The sequence below is a fragment of the Neoarius graeffei genome, chromosome 16, assembly GCF_027579695.1.
Source record: "Neoarius graeffei isolate fNeoGra1 chromosome 16, fNeoGra1.pri, whole genome shotgun sequence".
Taxonomy (NCBI): domain Eukaryota; kingdom Metazoa; phylum Chordata; class Actinopteri; order Siluriformes; family Ariidae; genus Neoarius; species Neoarius graeffei.
The window spans coordinates 57,973,442-57,993,489 of NC_083584.1; the positions used below are offsets into that span (position 1 = coordinate 57,973,442).

At 45.5% G+C, this 20,048-nt stretch overlaps 1 protein-coding gene across 1 annotated transcript; it reads right to left on the minus strand.

Moving 5' to 3' along the window:
* Positions 1-4,100: 4,100 nt before the first annotated feature.
* On the minus strand, positions 4,101-19,218 carry si:dkey-243k1.3 (endonuclease domain-containing 1 protein-like). The gene is made up of 4 exons (XM_060942271.1): positions 19,092-19,218; positions 6,906-7,168; positions 4,813-4,969; positions 4,101-4,489 (listed from the first exon to the last, which is right to left on the minus strand). The coding sequence occupies exons 1-4, from the start codon at positions 19,216-19,218 to the stop codon at positions 4,101-4,103; spliced, it is 936 nt and encodes a 311-aa protein (XP_060798254.1).
* Positions 19,219-20,048: the final 830 nt, after the last annotated feature.

A 20,048-nucleotide genomic window follows, 5' to 3' on the forward strand; every position in this document is an offset into this window, starting at 1 on the left:
AGGGGACTGGACTTCTCAAGAAGGTATGAACATGTAAAATTGAGGCTGAAACATACGTATGTGAGACCGGTGTTCCTTCCACATATGAAAAGTCATCATCTATCTGCTGCTAAATAATAAAACTGTTAACCAGAACACTCGCTGGCTAATTCCTGGTGTGATTATTTTATATTTCTTTTATGATTATCATACATGATTCAATCATTAAGATTGAATTTTGTGATTTCAGTGAGGGTCTTCATTCACTCATTAAAGCTATGTGACATATGTCTCATCTCATCTCATTATGTCTAGCCGCTTTATCCTGTTCTACAGGGTCGCAGGCAAGCTGGAGCCTATCCCAGCTGACTATGGCCGAAAGGCGGGGTACACCCTGGACAAGTTGCCAGGTCATCACAGGGCTGACAAATAGACACAGACAACCATTCACACTTGTCTGTACTTTACTTACTCATAAAGGAGAAACCTTTATTTGTCACATGCACACTTCAAGCACAGTGAAATTCATCCTCTGCATTTAATCCATCTGAAACAGTGAACACACACAGAGCAGTGGACAGCCATACTACAGCACCCAGGGAGCAGTCAGGTACCTTGCTCAAGGGCACCTCAGCCCAAGGCCACCCCACGTCAACCTAACTGCATGTCTTTGGATTGTGGGGGAAACCCACACAGACTACATGCAAACTCCACATAGAAAGGCCCTCGCCAGCCGCTGGGTTCGAACCCAGAACTTTCTTGCTGTGAGGCAACCATGCTAACCACTTACACCACTGTGCCACCCCATGGGCAAATGGTAAATGTCATGATGTCTCTGATCTCAGATACGTTTCCATGTATTATTGTTTTCTGTGAGTTGCTATTTTGCTGTTAATGACTCCTTTCTTAGCTCAACCTTGAAAGTTTATTGTGTCTCTGAATGAAGTTTCCCAGCTATAACTGTTGGCACTTTGTTTGTTTTGCTCAGACCTAAACATAATGTCAATGTTGCCTGCTGTTCACCCAGGTTGCTGTTGCATGCAAATAATCTTCTATTTCAACCTGGATTTTTGTAGAAAATAATCAAAATACAGAAAAACCTATGAATGAGTGTCGTGGGTGTGTCCAAATTTTTGACTGGTACTGTACACTATTGACCTATAAAGCACTGAATGGTCTTGCACCACAATACCTGAGCAAACTTCTGGTCCTTTATGACCCGCCATGCCTACTGAAATCAAAAGGTGCAGGCTATTTGTCGGTACCTCATATAATGAAGAATACATTGGGGTGGAGCCTTCTCTTAGAAAGCCCCACAGTTATGGAACAGCTTTCTAAGTCGTGTTCAGGACTCAGACACAGTCTCAGTGTTTAAGTCTCGGCTGAAAACATATCTGTTTAGTCAAGCGTTTTGTTAATAGCTTTTAGTAGGTAAAGGAGTAGATCTGGAGGATCTTCAGGCACAGTGTGTTTTGGTAAACTGGGATGTAACCTTCTGGCTCTCCCTTTTAGTTATGCTGTCATAGTTAGTCTTACCAGGTTCCCTGCTTGCACTCAGCGCAAAATGTACACTGTTCTTAACCAGTACATGACAATGAGCATACCTAACAATCTCTCTCTCTCTCTCTCTCTCTCTCTCTCTCTCTTGCTCTCACTGCACATGCCACTCCTGAAATACCAGTGGTGCTGACCTCTCCTGCTCTCTGGACCTGTCTGATCCATTCTGATGCCCTACTTCTGGCTAGAGTCTCATCACTTCGCTCCTGTGGAGGACGGCCCCATACAGACAGTCTAAAGACACACTTAAAAGATTGCTTTGGACAATTAATACAAACAGCTTTGTTATGATGGTTTAGGACTGCAATCACCATGATAACTTTAGGACTGCAGTTGTCATGAACAGTTTTGCACTTGAGTCTCCATCAGTGAACAGTTGGTAACTTCAAAAAAGATAGACTTCATGTTAAACTATAATGAATTTCCTGGTTACACAATTGTACTTTGTGACTATATCGGAAACAGTTATAGAAGTGAGTGAGTTATTTATAATCACACTATCTGTTATCACCCAGATGAGGATGGGTTCCCTTTTGAGATTGGTTCCTCTCAAGGTTTCTTCCTCATTTCATATCAGGACATTTTTCCTCACCACCATCACGTCACGCTTGCTCATTAGGGATACATTTATAAATTCATATGTTTAAAATTTAAATCTGGAATTTATATATGTCTGGAAAGCTGTTTTGTCTATCGTTCAAATAATTATACAAATAAAATTGAATAACATTGAATTGAATAGAGACAAACTTGTGTGTAGATCAGGTTGGGTCTGTCCGTCTGTCCGTCTGTCCATCTATCTATCTATCTATCTATCTATCTATCTATCTATCTATCTATCTATCTATCTATCTATCTATCTATCTATCTATCTACCAAACTTTGAACATCCCTATGGAACACCCTTAAATCCATTATTAAAAAATGGAAAGAAAATAGCGCCACTCCAAACCTGACAAGTGAAGGCTGCCCAGCAAAATTCACAGACCAGGCAAGGAGGGCATTAATCAGAGATTCAACAAAAACACCTAAGATAACACTGAAGGAGCTGCAAAGATCCACAGCAGAGATGGGAGTATCTGTCCATAGGATCACTTTAAGCCATACACTTCAAAGAGTGGGGCTTTATGGAAGAGTGGCCAGTAAAAAGCCACTGCTTCAAGAAAAAATAAGAAAATATGTGGCAGACTCCCCAAACACATTGAAGAAGGTTCTTTGGCCAGATGAGACTAAAATTGAACTTTTTAGCCATCATAGCATGAGAAACACTATGTACAGGGCAAACCCAGCACTTCCCATCACAACCAAGAACATGCCCATCGGGAAGCATGGTGGTGGCAGCATCATGCTGTGGGGATATTTTTCATCTGTAGGGACAGGAAAGCTGGTCAGGATTGAAGGAAAGGTGGATGGCACTAAATACAGGGCAATTCTGGAGGAAAACCTGTTTGACTCAGCCAGAGGTTTGAGACTCGGACGAAGGTTCACGTTCCAGCAGGACAATGACCCTAAACATACTGCTAAAACACCACTGGAGTGTTTTAAAGGGAAACATTTAAATGTCCTGGAATAGCCTCGTCAAAGCCCAGACCTCAATCCAATTGAGAATCTGTGGCATAACTTGAAGATTGCTGCACACCAACACAACCCATCTAACTTGAAGGAGTCAGAGCAGTTTTGCCTTGAGGAATGGGCAAAAATCCCAGTGGCTAGATGTGCTAAGCTAATAGAGACATACCCCAAGAGACTTGCAACTGTAATTGCAGCAAAAGGTGGCTCTACAAAGTATTGACTTTGGAGAGGTGAATGCTGATGCACACTCAAGATTTCGGGGGGGGGGGGGGGGTTGTCTTAATTATTGGTTGTTTCACAATAAAAAATATTTTGTAATTTTCAAAGTGGTAAGCATGTTGTGTAAATCAAATGGTACAAACCACCAAAAAATCCATTTTAATTCCAGGCTGTAATTCAACAAAACAGGAAAAACACCGGGGGGGGGGGGGGGGGGGGGGGGGAGGTAAATACTTTAACAAGGTATTATACATTATAGCAACTAAAAAAGAGTTATTTCCTCATTAGCCTCTTTGTTTTCTCAGAGGAGTTTATGGAAAGTGATGAATAAAAAGTGATGTCACTGACTGTATCTTAATACCTTTGTGTCACAAACAAATTTAGATGTTCTGCTGCTATGGAGAATAAGTAAATGGAGATTTTGGACACCTTTGCCAGGTTCACCAAAACTGGAAAGTTATTGATTGGAAAAATAATCATTTCCTGGTCTTTTTCCAATCTTCAGCTGTCCAGTTTGGGTCAGCCTGTGCCCACTGTATCCTCAGTTTCTTGTTCTTGTCTGACAAGAGTGAAACCTGATGTGGTCTTCTGGAGCCCATCTGGCTCAAATTTAACATGTTGCACATTGAGAGATGCATTTCTACTCATCATAGTTGGCTTAGCAAAAATACCAGAACCAGTGAATCAGTTAAGTACTTTACAATTTTAATGAATTTCCACTGTGTCAAACTTTAAAACTGAATAACCAGTGTGGGGAGCAATGTTACAAACTATTACTGGCACTGATTTTCAAACAATTCTTTTACTGGTGTGTTAGAGTATTGCTCGAGAAAGCCAGCCATTTGACTCAGTGTGTACTGCTCAACGAGGTTCTGTTCAGTGTTGAGGGCAATTGCAGCTCCACTGCGAATGGGAGAGCCATTGTGATCAATACAGCAGTATGCGTTCCAGATGTATTCTGGGATATTGACACGTTTTACATTATTCTTGATGATCCAGTTGTCAGTAGAGGGAATGGCACCAACCAGCACATAGGCCTTGTCACACTGAGCTCTGAACATCTTAGCCAGGTTGGACTCATGACTCGCCCAAGAATTCTGGTTCAGTTTTGGGTTCTGAGGCACCACATTCGTGAGGGTGAATGTGGCATTACGACTTGGCACTATATTAACAGAAGAGGGGAAAGTCACAAAATTACCTTTGACTACATTTTCAAAAATCTGTTAGATTACTGAATTGTGTAAAGCTACCAATGATCATACAAGGTACAAGGCGATGTGGGCAATTCTCATTGATTTCTAGTAAAATTTGACTAAAGCTATGAAAAATGAAAGCAAAAAAGTGGGATGCAATAAATAATAAAGGAATATAATTGGGGCAGATTGTACTTTTAAGTCTGTGTTGATATTAAAGGTGTGATTCACAGTATATCGAAAATCACGACACACCATCGTACAGCATAATTTGTAATCAGTACATAAGTACCTGCATGGTGACCATTGGGATTGAGGTGGCCACGGTCAAACCCAGAGTGAGTGTAATCCTCATTCAGAGCCTGTCTCTCACCCTGGTAGACACCAGGATAGTCCTGTCCTAGCCAATAGCCGTCTCTCATTTCCCCTGCCCAGTTCTGATTCACCAACTGGAAAAAAAAACCCAACAACACGAGAGTAATTAATGCTTGAATTAAATTGGACCTGCAGCAAGGCTAAGTGACACAAAAGAGAAAGAGATTCTATTGTCAAAAATAATTATATCATAATAAATATGTAGTAAATACTCTTTTTCTTTTTTTTAATCCATCATTACACCAGTGTTTGGAGGACAATAAGAAATTTGCTAGCGATACAGTTAGGTCCATAAATATTTGGACAGAGACAACATTTTTCTAATTTTGGTTCTGTACATTACCACAATGAATTTTGAACAAAACAATTCAGATGCAGTTGAAGTTCAGACTTTCAGCTTTAATTCAGTGGGTTGAACAAAATGATTGCATACAAATGTGAGGAACTAAAGCATTTTTTTTTAACACAATCCCTTCATTTCAGGGGCTCAAAAGTAACTGGACAAATGAAATAATTGTAAATAAAATGTTCATTTCTAATACTTGGTTGAAAACCCTTTGTTGGCAATGAATGCCTGAAGTCTTGAACTCATGGACATCACCAGACGCTGTGTTTCCTCCTTTTTAATGCTCTGCCAGGCCTTTACTGCAGCGGTTTTCAGTTGCTGTTTGTTTGTGGGCCTTTCTGTCTGAAGTTTCATCTTTAACAAGTGAAATGCATGCTCCATTGGGTTGAGATCAGGTGACTGACTTGGCCATTCAAGAATATTCCACTTCTTTGCTTTAATAAACTCCTGGGTTGCTTTGGCTTTATGTTTTGGGTCATTGTCCATCTGTATTATGAAACGCCGACCAATCAGTTTGGCTGGATTTGAGCACACAGTATGTCTCTGAATACCTCAGAATTCATCCGGCTGCTTCTGTCCTGTGTCACATCATCAATAAACACTAGTGACCCAGTGCCACTGGCAGCCATGCATGCCCAAGCCATCACACTGCCTCCGCCGTGTTTTACAGATGATGTGGTATGCTTTGGATCATGAGCTGTACCACGCCTTCGCCATACTTTTTTCTTTCCATCATTCTGATAGAGGTTGATCTTGGTTTCATCTGTCCAAAGAATGTTCTTGCAGAACTGTGCTGGCTTTTTTAGATGTTTTTTAGCAAAGTCCAATCTAGCCTTTTTATTCTTGAGGCTTATGAGTGGCTTGCACCATGCAGTGAACTCTCTGTATTTACTTTCATGCAATCTTCTCTTTATGGTAGATTTGGATATTGGTACACCTACCTCCTGGAGAGTGTTGTTCACTTGGTTGGCTGTTGTGAAGGGGTTTCTCTTCACCATGGAAATTATTCTGCGATCATCCACCACTGTTGTCTTCTGTGGGTGTCCAGGTCTTTTTGCATTGATGAGTTCACCAGCGCTTTCTTTCTTTCTCAGGATGTACCAAACTGTAGATTTTGCCACTCCTAATATTGTAGCAATTTCTCGGATGGGTTTTTTCTGTTTTTGCAGCTTAAGGATGGCTTGTTTCACCTGCATGGAGAGCTCCTTTGACCGCATGTTTTCTTCACAGCAAAATCTTCCAAATGCAAGCACCACACCTCAAACCAACTCCAGGCCTTTTATCTGCTTAATTGAGAATGACATAATGAAGGAATTGCCCACACCTGCCCATGAAATAGCCTTTGAGTCAATTGTCCAATTACTTTTGATCCCTTTAAAAACAAGGTGGCACATGTTAAGGAGCTGAAACTCCTAAACCCTTCATCCAGTTTTAATGTGGATACCCTCAAATGAAAGCTGAAAGTCTGGACTTCATGTCCATGTCCATTATATTACTACAACTTGAATATGTTTCAGTAAACAGGTAAAAAAAAAACATTTGTGTCAGTGTCCAAATATATATGGACCTAACTGTATATGAGAAAAAAAAATTACCCAAAGGTTAATACAATACAGCACAATTTTCTTGTATATATCCTGTATTTGTCAGCCTCCAGCCCTCACCTGGGGCTCCACAAACCAGCGCTTCTCTCTGCCTCCACCGTTGCTGGGCTCAAAAATGTATGCTGAGTAGACAGCAATGCGGTGGTGTGTGTCATACAACGTGGCAAAATGAAACCGGTTCCGGAAACGCTGGCAGATTCGGACAGCACCAGAAGTGTCTAACCCCCATTGTGGCACTTTCCCTTTGTAGAAGTATTTTATGCAGTCGGGCTCATCATTGAAGTCAGACACCACATCGCTGTGGGCTAATCCCAGGATGGAGCCTACAAGGACACACAGAAAACCACCGGACAACATGAATGTGAGTTTCTAATAAAAATTCAGCGTCTAGTGAGGTCTGTTGTGTGTAATGTGGCAGCAACTGCTGACACTTTCTCCTCTTATATCAACCTCCTTATCTACAGGGTTTTTTTTCATTCTTTTTAACATTATCAACATTTTGGCAAGAGAAAAGAGTAAACATTTGAGTGTGGGTAAATAAATAACACATGGTTACACGACACTGTAGAAATATTACAGGCAGTTTACAACTGAACAAAAAATAACTACATGAATACATCAGTGACATTAATAATTACACTGTGCATTTGAAATTGGAAGGAAATAAGTGTACCAGTAACAACGGAAAATGATAAACTTGGTGGATACAATACGAACACTATTCCTTACATCAAGCAAAGGACCTGATCAATGACACCCTCTGATAGACATACAGTGGTGCTTGAAAGTTTGTGAACCCTTTAGAATTTTCTATATTTCTGCATAAATATGACCTAAAACATCATCAGATTTTCACACAAGTCCTAAAAGTAGATAAAGAGAACCCAGTTAAACAAATGAGACAAAAATATTATACTTGGTCATTTATTTATTGAGGAAAATGATCCAATATTACTGTAACACTCCCTACGTGTGGGTGGAGCACTGAGGACGGCAGGACAGAGATCAGGTTTGGGAAAAGGCTTTATTGCCACACTTTTCAGTGAACAATCGTTACGGTGACTAGACAGACACACACACACAGCCAGCGTCTAGTCCGGAGCTTCCCCCTCTGCTCTCACTCTCCCTCCTTAAATAGGGCGCGGTCACTGGGAAGACACACACAAACACAGGTTAATTGTTCTCAGGTGTCGTGATTCTGCCACTTACCTTCCCTGACTCCGCCCTCCTGTCACCGACCGGCGCTTGACCACGCCCCCGCTGCCACATACCCCCACCGCCCGACTCAGGCCGGGCGGCCGTCCGGCCTGCAGCCGACTCCCCCCCCCCTTGACGGGAGAGGAAGTCCGCCACGACCATCTGCGCCCCCGGCCTGTGGACCACCTTGAAATTAAAGGGTTGGAGCGCCAGATACCAACGGGTGATCCGCGCGTTGGCATCTTTCATGCGGTGGAGCCACTGGAGGGGCGCGTGGTCCGAACAGAGGGTGAAAGAGCGCCCCAGCAGGTAGTACCGGAGGGCGAGGACCGCCCATTTGATCGCCAGGCACTCCTTTTCAATCGTGCTGTAGCGCCCCTCACGCACTGACAGCTTCCGGCTGATGTATAAGACCGGGCGATCCTCCCCCTCCACCTGCTGGGACAAAACGGCCCCCAGCCCTCTGTCCGACGCATCCGTCTGTAACATAAAAGGGAGAGAGAAGTCAGGGGAGTGTAAAAGTGGCCCCCCACACAGTGCAGCCTTTACCTCCGAGAAAGCCCGCTGGCACTGCTCCGTCCACTGGACCGGATCTGGCGCCCCCTTTTTAGTGAGGTCAGTCAGCGGGCTGGTGACGTCCGAATAATTAGGTATAAACCTACGATAGTAGCCAGCCAGCCCCAGGAACTGTCTCACCCCCTTTTTGGTCTTGGGCCTCGGGCAGGCCGCAATCGCTGCTGTCTTATTAATTTGGGGACGCACCTGCCCGTTGCCCAAGTGGAAGCCCAGATACCGTACTTCCACCCGCCCAATCGCACACTTCTTTGGGTTGGCAGTGAGCCCCGCCCGTCTCAGCGACCTAAGGACGGCCCTCAGGTGTTGCAGGTGCCGCTGCCAGTCGTTACTATAAACGATAATGTCGTCCAGGTAGGCGGCCGCATAGGTGGCGTGGGGCCGGAGGACCCGGTCCATCAGCCGCTGAAACGTAGCGGGCGCCCCAAACAGCCCAAACGGAAGTGTGACGAACTGGTGTAAGCCAAACGGTGTGGAAAAGGCCGTTTTCTCCCGGGATAATGGAGTCAAGGGGATCTGCCAATATCCCTTCGTTAAATCCAGTGTCGAGTAGAAGCGAGCCGTGCCTAGTCGATCGAGCAGCTCATCAATACGAGGCATTGGGTACGCGTCAAATTTAGACACCGCGTTGACTTTTCTATAGTCCACACAGAACCGGACCGAGCCGTCGGCCTTGGGAACCAAGACCACCGGGCTGCTCCAGTCGCTGTGGGACTCCTCGACGATGCCCATTTCGAGCATGGCCTGAAGTTCTTCCCGAACCACCTTTTTTTTGTGTTCGGGTAGTCTATAAGGGCGGCTACGCACTACCACCCCCGGGGGTGTCTCTATGTGGTGTTCTATGAGGTTAGTGCGACCGGGCAGGGGCGAGAACACATCCGAAAACTCGGCCTGCAACTGGGCGACCTCCGTGAGCTGGGTCGGGGAGAGGTGGTCTCCACAGGGGACCGGAGAGGTACGTGATGCCAAACTCTCTTTTTGAACCTCCGGCCCCAGCTCCGCCTTCTCCGGAACTACCGACACCAACGCCACGGGGACCTCCTCGTTCCAGAGTTTGAGCAGATTGAGGTGGTAAATCTGTGGCGCCCCACCCCTGTCTGTTCGCCTCACCTCATAGTCGACGTCCCCGACTCGCCGTGTGACCTCAAAGGGTCCTTGCCACTTGGCGATTAATTTGGAGCTCGACGTGGGCAAGAGTACGAGTACTTTATCTCCCGGTGTGAACTCTCTAAGGCGCGTACCCTTGTTGTACAGGCGGGCTTGCCGTTCCTGGGCCTGCCGCAAGTTCTCCTGAGTTAGGTGGGTGAGCGTGTGGAGTTTTGCGCGCAGGTCCATAACGTACTGAATTTCATTCTTACTTTGTGAAGGTCCCTCCTCCCAATTTTCCCGCAGCACGTCCAGGATGCCGCGCGGCTTACGCCCATATAATAATTCGAACGGGGAGAACCCCGTGGAGGCTTGAGGGACCTCTCGCACTGAGAACAGCAAGGGTTCGAGCCACTTATCCCAATTACGTGCGTCCTCACTTACAAATTTCTTAATGATATTTTTGAGGGTGCGGTTGAACCGTTCTACTAAACCGTCCGTTTGTGGGTGATATACACTGGTGCGGATCGGCTTAATCCCCAATAACCCATACAGTTCGCGCAGTGTTCGTGACATAAACGTAGTGCCTTGATCAGTCAGAATCTCTTTCGGGATTCCAACTCGGGAGATGACGCGGAAGAGTGCCTCTGCAATACTGCGTGCTGAGATATTGCGCAGAGGCACTGCTTCCGGGTATCGCGTTGCATAGTCCACTAGAACTAATATAAAGCGGTACCCTCGTGCTGACCGATCTAATGGCCCGACGAGATCCATCCCAATTCTTTCAAACGGGGTCTCGATTAACGGTAGAGGGCGCAATGGCGCTTTTGGAATGGCCGCTGGATTTACTAACTGGCATTCGCGGCATGCCGTACACCACCTACGGACATCGCCGCGAATCCCCGGCCAATAGAAACGGGCCATTATTCGGGCTAGTGTTTTATCCTGCCCTAAGTGTCCAGCCATGGGATTAAAGTGAGCCGCCTGGAATACCAATTCCCGGCGGCTTTTTGGAATCAAAAGCTGCGTGACTCGCTCCTTAGTTTGAGTGTCCTGCGTCACTCGGTATAATCTATCCTTCATAATCGCGAAGTAGGGGAAGGACGGGGTGGCGTTCGGCTGGAGCGTTTGACCATCGATTACTCTCACTTGGTCAAACGCGTGCCGCAGAGTCTCGTCTCGCGACTGCTCTAATGGGAAATCCGTGAGGGATTCCCCAATAGAGAGAGGAGGGGCCGGCGGCTCCTCACTCTGACGCGGAGATGACATAGACGGCTCTGTGACAGCTGCTCCCGCCAAAGCGACACCGGGACCTCCCCCTGTCAAATGGCAGGACCCACTCTCGACTAGGCGTGTCATTAAACCCCGAAATCCCGGCCAATCCGTCCCCAAAATTAACGAGTGGGTAAGGCGAGGATTAACCGCCGCCTTCACTATAAATTTTTCCCCTCTGAAAATAATGTGGACCGACACCAAAGGGTAGCTGTGAACATCCCCGTGCACACACAACACCTTCACCCCCTGTGCTCCCCCCAATGCCTCGTTTTGAACCAGGCTTTGGCGAATTGAGGTCTGATTACAACCAGAATCCACCAACGCCTGATATGTAGCCCCTTGGATACTCACCGGTATGCGATACGCTCCGGCCCGATCGAGGGCGGCCTCTGGCGCGTCGGGGATCCGAACCACCGCGCCCACTTCCATTGCTGTGCACTGCTCATGAAGGTGGCCCGGCTCCCCGCAGCGCCAGCAAACCGGCCCGGGCTTTCCCTCTGCACCGGTGATCTGGGGCTCACTCACCTGAGATGGGGGAGAGACAGACACAGAAGGGAGACACGGGAGGGCACCGCGGGTGCGGCGGGCCGGCTGGGGTGGAGCCGGCCCCCGCCTCCGCGGTGGGGGAATGGGGCAGGGACGGGACACAGGAGGAGAGGGAGAGAGAGAGAGAGAAGAGGAGAGAAGAGACGATGCCATCTGCTGTCCTGCCGCCGGGACAGCCGCCAGATGATCCTCCGCCAGCTCGACTGCCTGATCCAGCGACGCCGGGCGGTGGCACTGGACCCACTCCGCGGTTCGGGCTGGTAAGCGGGCGACGAACTGTTCCAGTACCACCTGGTCGACGATTCCCTCGGCGTCGCGATTGTTGGCCCTCAGCCACCGCCAGCAGGCGTCCCGGAGCTGCTGGCCGAACGCGAACGGCCGGCCGACTTCCTCCAGTCGCAGCGCGCGGAAGCGCTGGCGCTGTTGCTCCGGTGTGCGCCCCACGCGCTGGAGGACGGCCCGGCGGAGGTCCGCGTAGGCCAGCCGGCGGTCGGCGGGGAGCTGTAGCGCGGCCAGCTGCGCCTCTCCCGTGAGCAGGGGGAGGAGGCGCGCCGCGCGCTGCTCGATCGGCCACCCCGAGGCTTCGGCGACCTGTTCGAACAACGTGATGAACGCCTCGGGGTCGTCCTGCGGGCCCATCTTGGTGACAATGAGGGGAGACGGGCCCGCGGCCGGAGCGCTGGTGGACCCCGCCGACGCGAGAAGATGCCGGAACGCCTCGCGATCTTCCTGCTGGGCCAGCACCAGGGCTTCGAAGCGCTGCTCCTGCTCCTTTCGGAGAGTGACGAGTGCCTGGTGCTGGCTTTGCTGAGCCGTGGCGAGGGCGTGGACCAGACCGGTGAACGGGGAGGATTCCATGGGGCTGCTGGTTTGGTGCTCCACGTCCCGGGTTTCGGCACCACTGTAACACTCCCTACGTGTGGGTGGAGCACTGAGGACGGCAGGACAGAGATCAGGTTTGGGAAAAGGCTTTATTGCCACACTTTTCAGTGAACAATCGTTACGGTGACTAGACAGACACACACACACAGCCAGCGTCTAGTCCGGAGCTTCCCCCTCTGCTCTCACTCTCCCTCCTTAAATAGGGCGCGGTCACTGGGAAGACACACACAAACACAGGTTAATTGTTCTCAGGTGTCGTGATTCTGCCACTTACCTTCCCTGACTCCGCCCTCCTGTCACCGACCGGCGCTTGACCACGCCCCCGCTGCCACAATTACATATCTGTGAGTGGCAAAAGTATGTGAACCTCTAAGATTAGCAGTTAATTTGAAGGTGAAATTAGAGTCAGGTGTTTTCAATCAATGGGATGACAATCAGGTGTGAGTGGGCACCCTGTTTTATTTAAAGAACAGGGATCTATCAAAGTCTGATCTTCACAACACATGTTTGTGGAAGTGTATCATGGCACAAACAAAGGAGATTTCTGAGGACCTCAGAAAAAGCGTTGTTGATGCTCATCAGGCTGGAAAAGGTTACAAAACCATCTCTAAAGAGTTTGGACTCCACCAATCCACAGTCAGACAGATTGTGTACAAATGGAGGAAATTCAAGATCATTGTTACCCTCCCCACGAGTGGTCGACCAACAAAGATCACTCCAAGAGCAAGGCATGTAATAGTCAGCGAGGTCACAAAGGACCCCAGGGTAACTTCTAAGCAACTGAAGGCCTCTCTCACATTGGCTAATGTTAATGTTCATGAGTCCACCATCAAGAGAACACTGAACAACAATGGTGTGCATGGCAGGGTTGCAAGGAGAAAGCCACTGCTCTCCAAAAAGAACATTGCTGCTCGTCTGCAGTTTGCTAAAGATCACGTGGACAAGCCAGAAGGCTATTGGAAAAATGTTTTGTGGACGGATGAGACCAAAATAGAACTTTTTGGTTTAAATGAGAAGAGTTATGTTTGGAGAAAGGAAAACACTGCATTCCAGCATAAGAACCTTATCCCATCTGTGAAACATGGTGGTGGTAGTGTCATGGTTTGGGCCTGTTTTGCTGCATCTGGGCCAGGACGGCTTGCCATCATTGATGGAACAATTAATTCCAAATTATACCAGCGAATTCTGAAGGAAAATGTCAGGACATCTGTCCATGAACTGAATCTCAAGAGAAGGTGGGTCATGCAGCAAGACAACGACCCTAAGCACACAAGTCGTTCTACCAAAGAATGGTTAAAGAAGAATCAAGTTAATGTTTTGGAATGGCCAAGTCAAAGTCCTGACCTTAATCCATCGAAATGTTGTGGAAGGACCTGAAGCGAGCAGTTCATGTGAGGAAAGTGGAAACCCACCAACATCCCAGAGTTGAAGCTGTTCTGTACAGAGGAATGGGCTAAAATTCCTCCAAGCCTGTGTGCAGGACTGATCAACAGTTACTGGAAACATTTAGGTGCAGTTATTGCTGCACAAGGGGGTCACACCAGATACTGAAAGCAAAGGTTCACATACTTTTGCCACTCACAGATATGTAATATTGGATCATTTTCCTCAATAAATAAATGACCACGTATAATATTTTTGTCTCATTTGTTTAACTGGGTTCTCTTTATCTACTTTTAAGACTTGTGTGAAAATCTGATGATGTTTTAAGTCATATTTATGCAGAAATATAGAAAATTCTAAAGGGTTCACAAACTTTCAAGCAGCACTGTATCAGCTCCACAAAGGTTACACAAATATTCTGCCATGTGTTCCTTTCCCAGTACTTTATATTTGGAAACAGCTACACAAACCTGACCTCAAGTCACTCTGAGCACATGAAACAGAAGTTTCCAAGTCAAAAAATCTCATCGTTTAGACAACTAAAGGTGAAATAGAAAAATAAGGTAAACAGCATGAAAATTTATCTCTTTTCTTTATCCGCCTTTGTTTGGTGTACAGCCTTCATCAAATTAGTATGTTATTTGTGAGATTTTTCTGTTAAAAAAAAGTTGTGACTAAATTCTGAAAAACAGCTAATATAATAAATAATATTGTCTGGCTTTGAGTGGTATCTCATCTCATTATCTCTAGCCACTTTATCCTGTTCTACAGGGTTGCAGGCAAGCTGGAGCCTTTCCCAGCTGACTACGGGCGAAAGGCAGGGTACACCCTGGACAAGTTGCCAGGGCTGACACATAGACACAGACAACCATTCACACCTACGGTCAATTTAGAGTCACCAGTTAACCTAACCTGCATGTCTTTGGACTGTGGGGGAAACCGGAGCACCCGGAGGAAACCGCACAGAAAGGCCCTCGCCGGCCACGGGGCTCGAACCCGGACCTTCTTGCTGTGAGGCGACAGCGCTAACCACTACACCACCGTGCTGCCACTTTGAGTGGTATATCAGATATATTCCATTCAGCTAGCAGGATATTGAACGAGTCAAAGACGAGTAGCTGAATGGAATATATCTGATATACCATGACAAAACCAGCCATTATTATTATTATTATTATTATTATTATTATTATTATTATTATTATTATTATTATACAGACATACACATTCAATGGAACAATTATAGATTTTACAAAAAGTTAAGAACAGGGGGTAACTTACCAATATTGAATGCTGATTCTGATCGAATGTAATTCAGTGTTCTGTCAATCCAATGTACAAAGTCAAAGTTCTAACAATAAAAATGGTACAAGTCCAAAAAGCCTGAACAACAACCCAACTTATATACAAGCTTTATACAGGTTGACAGTTCAAGTTCAAAGTTACTCTTGGTTGTAGTTAATTGTTACATTGCAGTTATTCAAAACAAAAGGGCTTTGCTGAGTGAAGTCCTTGAGTGAAGTCCTCTTGTAGAAGTCTCCGTCACTTTTCCTCATCTCCAAGTAGAACTTTGACAATATTTCCACTATTGCTCTCTTTTCCAGTTTTTTGATGTCTGTTGGTATCTCTTGTAAATATGCGTGAAGAATATCCAGTGAAGTTTTGGTAGCCTTTTGGGTGTTCAGCACGTCTTTCTCTTTAAATCTTGTGCTTTTAATGAAGCAAACCTTGTGGCCATGTTCGTGTACAAACTGTCACTCGCTAGCGTGGAAGTTTTACATCTCCGATGTGTCTCTTTTCCAGTTTTTTGGTGTCCGTCGGTATGTTTTTCTCTTGTAAATATGCATGAAGAATATCCAGTGAAGTTTTGGTAGCCTTTCAGGTGTTCAGCACGTCTTTAGTTTCAAAATTCTCTCAAAATCTTCCACTGTTAATGAAGCAAACCTCGTGGCCATGTTTGAGTACAAATAGTCACTTGCTAGTGCAGAAGTTTTACGTCTCTGACGTGTGTCTTTTCCAGTTTTTTGATGTCCGTTGGTATGTTTTTCTCTTGTAAATATGCGGGAAGAATATATAATGAAGTTTTAGTAGCCTTTCGGATGTTCAGCGCGTCTTTAGTTTCAGTTTTAAGTTTATTTATTTAGTGCTTAATCCGAGCACTGAATTAACCCCATCTTCTCTCTCTCCCGGCTGACAAAGAAATGATTGTGCGCATGCACAGCAGAAAAGTTCTATCATTGGATTTTTGCATGAGCTCCGATGTGTGACATCGTGTTGTCTTGACAACGTGCAATATTATAACAATATTGCACACTCATTATCCATTGGGGAGAGTGATGTAATACATGGAGGATAAGCGATATGATAACAATATTGCATGCCATCAGTAAACCCACTAGAAGGGAATAGAATACATGTTTTTATTCTATGGAAAAAGTGGCCCGTATATATAATAATTCCCAGTAAAACACTAATGTCCATATTATATAAAAAAAATTATGGAATGCCATTTAAGGCCCATATTAAGTACAGAAATACAGAATTTTCTGTGGGCTTAAAGGCAGTGGTCTAGGCACTACTGAGAAGGTTTTTCTCTGACACTTCGACTCTCAAAAAATCTGGTGAGGCGTGAGGCATGAACTACAAGTGGGTCATTTGCATAAACTGAATGGTGTACCCAGAGACTCCTGGCATTTAAAAACAAGCTTTGTTTCTCTCTTCACTTGACGACTTCTTATTCAATCAATTAATTCAGTCAACTGTGTTCTGTTGGGGAAATGTATTGTTTTAAAACCAAGTTCAGAATGTCATGCTTAACCTGCATTTCTTTGTTTGGTCACCTAGATATGTTTCCAATGCCCTCCACAATTATTGCCACCCCTGGAAATGATAGTGAACACAATGTACCTGAAACATGTTTCCATTTAAATTGTACGTTTGAGTTGATTGGAGTGTGTAGGAACTTTCAAGCTGTAATCCATGACTTCCTGATTAACTGGGGAATAAATATGAGATGACACAGAGGCCAAATTCCCAACATCAACATCAACATGGGAAAGATCAGAGAACACACAAACCAAGTGAAGGAGAAGTGTGTCGATCTTCAGAAGTCAGAAAATGGTTATAAAAAGTAGCTACTCGCCTGAAAATGTCCATTTCTACAAGGGGTGCCAATAATTGTGGGGACTGTATTTTGCACCTTTGCATTTCTTTTCTATTGCCCTTTTGTGTTAATTAGGATTGTGCAATCAGTAATTTATTAATTATGCATCTAATGCAATGGCACTGTTTGGACAACAGAGCACCAGATCACTAACGACTAACACATGCTATACTGTACATTCTATGCTTAAACAACTGTAAGAGCTAAAAAGAGCTCTTCAGTAGCTTTAAAACAACACCAGCCCTGCACCTCTGCGATCTATGGTGCCCAAGAAAGACATCACAGAAGACGGGCATTTTAGCTGACTTGGAGCTCTACTTCCGATCAAAGTAATGCCTTAGGTGTTGCTATGGAAATCATCATGTTTTAGTCATTAAATGTTTTCCCTGCATCACAGACTTTATTTATTTAATACAATTTTTAGTAGACTTTCTAAATGTATTTATTTATTGTTAACGCAAACCTGTCATACATTTTGTTTACATTTTTAAATTTCTGTTCATTGCCATTTTTAATTTTATTCAATATTATACAGATAGGTGGCACAGTGGTGTAGTGGTTAGCACTGTCGCCTCACAGCAAGAAGGTCCTGGGTTCGAGCTCAGCGGCCAGGGAGGGCCTTTCTGTGTGGAGTTTGCATGTTCTCCCCGTGCGTGGGTTTCCGGAGGAACCAGGTGCTCTGGTTTCCCCCACAGTCCAAGGACATGCAGGTTAGGCTAATTGGTGGCTCTAAATTGACTGTAGGTGTGAGTGTGAATGGTTGTTTGTCTCTGTGTGTCATCCCTACGATGATCTGGCAACTTATACAGGGTGTACCTGAGTGTTAACTGTCTTTCCTGTAATAAGTCATTGTGTTCTGCCTGTTTAAACCCTAGAAATTTTCCTGAATTAGTTTTTTTCTGTATTGGGGATTGAGTGCTACAGACTGGTTCTTGGATTTCTTGGACTTGGATGTTTTGTAGCTCTGTTATAGATTAGCAGCTCTCACACAAAGTCAGCTGGAATTGGCTCCAGCTTCCCCATCAACCCTGAAGAATAAGCAGGATAGATAATGGATGGATGGATGGATGGATGGATGGGTGGCACAGTGGTGTACTGGTTAGCACTGTTGCCTCACAGCAAGAAGGTCTTTGCGCCCGAGCCCAATGGCCAACGGGGGCCTTTCTATGTGGAGTTTGCATGTTCTCCCCGTGTCTGTGTGGGTTTCCTCTGGGTGCTCCGGTTTCCCCCACAGTCCAAAGGCATGCAGGTTAGGCTAATTGGTGGCTCTAAATTGACCGTAGGTGTGAACATGAGTGTGAATGGTTGTTTGTCTCTATGTGTCAGCCATGTGATGACCTGGAGACTTGTCCAGGGTGTACCCCGCCTCTTGTCCATCGTCAGCTGGAATAGGCTCCAGCTTGCTCATGACTGTACACAGGGTAAGAGGCTACAGATAATGGATGGATGTTTTGTTTTTTTAAGCCTCTGCCACTAGGTGTCTCACAGTTTTTGTTCAAGAGCTATTCTGATACCATATTCTCCATTTGCTTCTGATCTCTTTGATATTATTCTATTGTAATGCCTGCTGTTATTCTATTCTGGTGTCCTCTTTCTATTCTGTTGTTCCTCTGCTCAACTCGCATTTCTTTGTTTTGGTCTCTAGATGGGGACATTTTTCACCTTTGTGTTTCTTTTTCTATTTACTCTTAATTGGAAAAAAAAAAACCCTCAGTGTTAATTGTCTCCTCCTGTGCTGATGAATCATTGTGCTCACCTGTGATCTGCAGGGCATTTTTACACCCTGTTTTGTTCTCAGTCCTAAGGCATGTCCAAAAAAGAAAAACAGGGGTTTAAAAACAGGATCTTTTTAGCTGGGTAGATCACCATGGCAACTTGCACTACATGGCCAACCTGGCATTGCATTTCCTTGAGGATCCCATGGAGCTCGATGCTCATATTGTGAAAGGATCTCTACAGTGTGAGAGAGCTTTCAAGATTTTATCTGTCATTTTTAGATGAAATGGTAGATACAGTATTGGCATTTTCTGCCACCGAGCAAGTGCACACTGTTGAGGATGTGGAATGCATCAGGAAAAACAGAAACATCTTCCCAGACCGCTTGATCAAAGGAGGATTTTATGAAACAGCAGGAAACAGACCTGACAGCGTCCTGCTTGTTCGTCTGTTGTCTGATTTAATAATGTGTCTGTCTGTATTCAGATTTCCAGAGTAATCACTGCACTTGACTGCACACACGTCCCAATCAGAGAAGCCCTGTGAGAGCATGGATCTGTCCTAATGAACAGGAAGTCAAGCACTGAGGCAAAATGTTGTTCTCTAAGTCCTTATCATAACTCGAGGCCTTTTCATTTATAATATTTCATACAACAGTTAGATCCAGTCCATTAATTTGATTGCTTGACCGGTGACCTAAGAGAAGCCTACATTTCCTTTAACCACACTGGGACGTTTCATGGTGTGTATCACAGTTGCCATGTAAAATTCCACTTCCTGGTTCAGAACTGTTACCGCAGTAGAGTTAGGGACATCATTGCTGGCGGTGGTGACTGTCCATCACTAGTGATGATGGCTGCTTCATTAGGATGCACAGAAACGCAGATGGGCTGCAAGGTCCACACCAGAACAACAGAATTGCCCACAGTGGCGGCACGAATGACCTGGCCAAGCCGCCACAGAATGTCTGGCCTTGTGAGCTCTCGCATACTATTCTCCTCTCCTAATGAAGCACCTTGCACAGTAAAGTAAAACAAACAATGTCATGCCCCCATCATGTATCTCTGGACCTCCAGACCTGATGCCAAGTGGTACACAAAAGTGTCACAGACCTGATGGGTATGGAAGTTGCCCTGCAGTGACAACTAACTTGCCGAGTGATGCCATCCATTGGCCATTTGAGCGGCTCTTCTGCATGCCATCTGGTGGTGTGCCATTGACCCTGTTGGGTTCATCTGCCATAATGCACCGAAAAGCACCCTGCTGCCAGCACCTTATTGGTGATGTACTATTAACCTATAGCTGGAACCCAGGCAGGTGCTACCACTCTGGGTACAGAGCAGACCTGGGAGCAATGGTGATTAAGGGGTAACTCCACTTTC

Bases quoted from the DNA above. Each gene is read 5' to 3' on its own strand.
- si:dkey-243k1.3 (XM_060942271.1), bottom strand. From the start codon at position 19,218: ATGCTCTCACAGGGCTTCTCTGATTGGGACGTGTGTGCAGTCAAGTGC. The intron at 7,169-19,091 runs GTCTGTTTCCTG...GTGTCCTTGTAG, and splicing joins AACAAGCAGGACGCTGTCAG to GCTCCATCCTGGGATTAGCC. The intron at 4,970-6,905 runs GTGAGGGCTGGA...TTTTTTTTCCAG, and splicing joins GCTGGTTTGTGGAGCCCCAG to TTGGTGAATCAGAACTGGGC.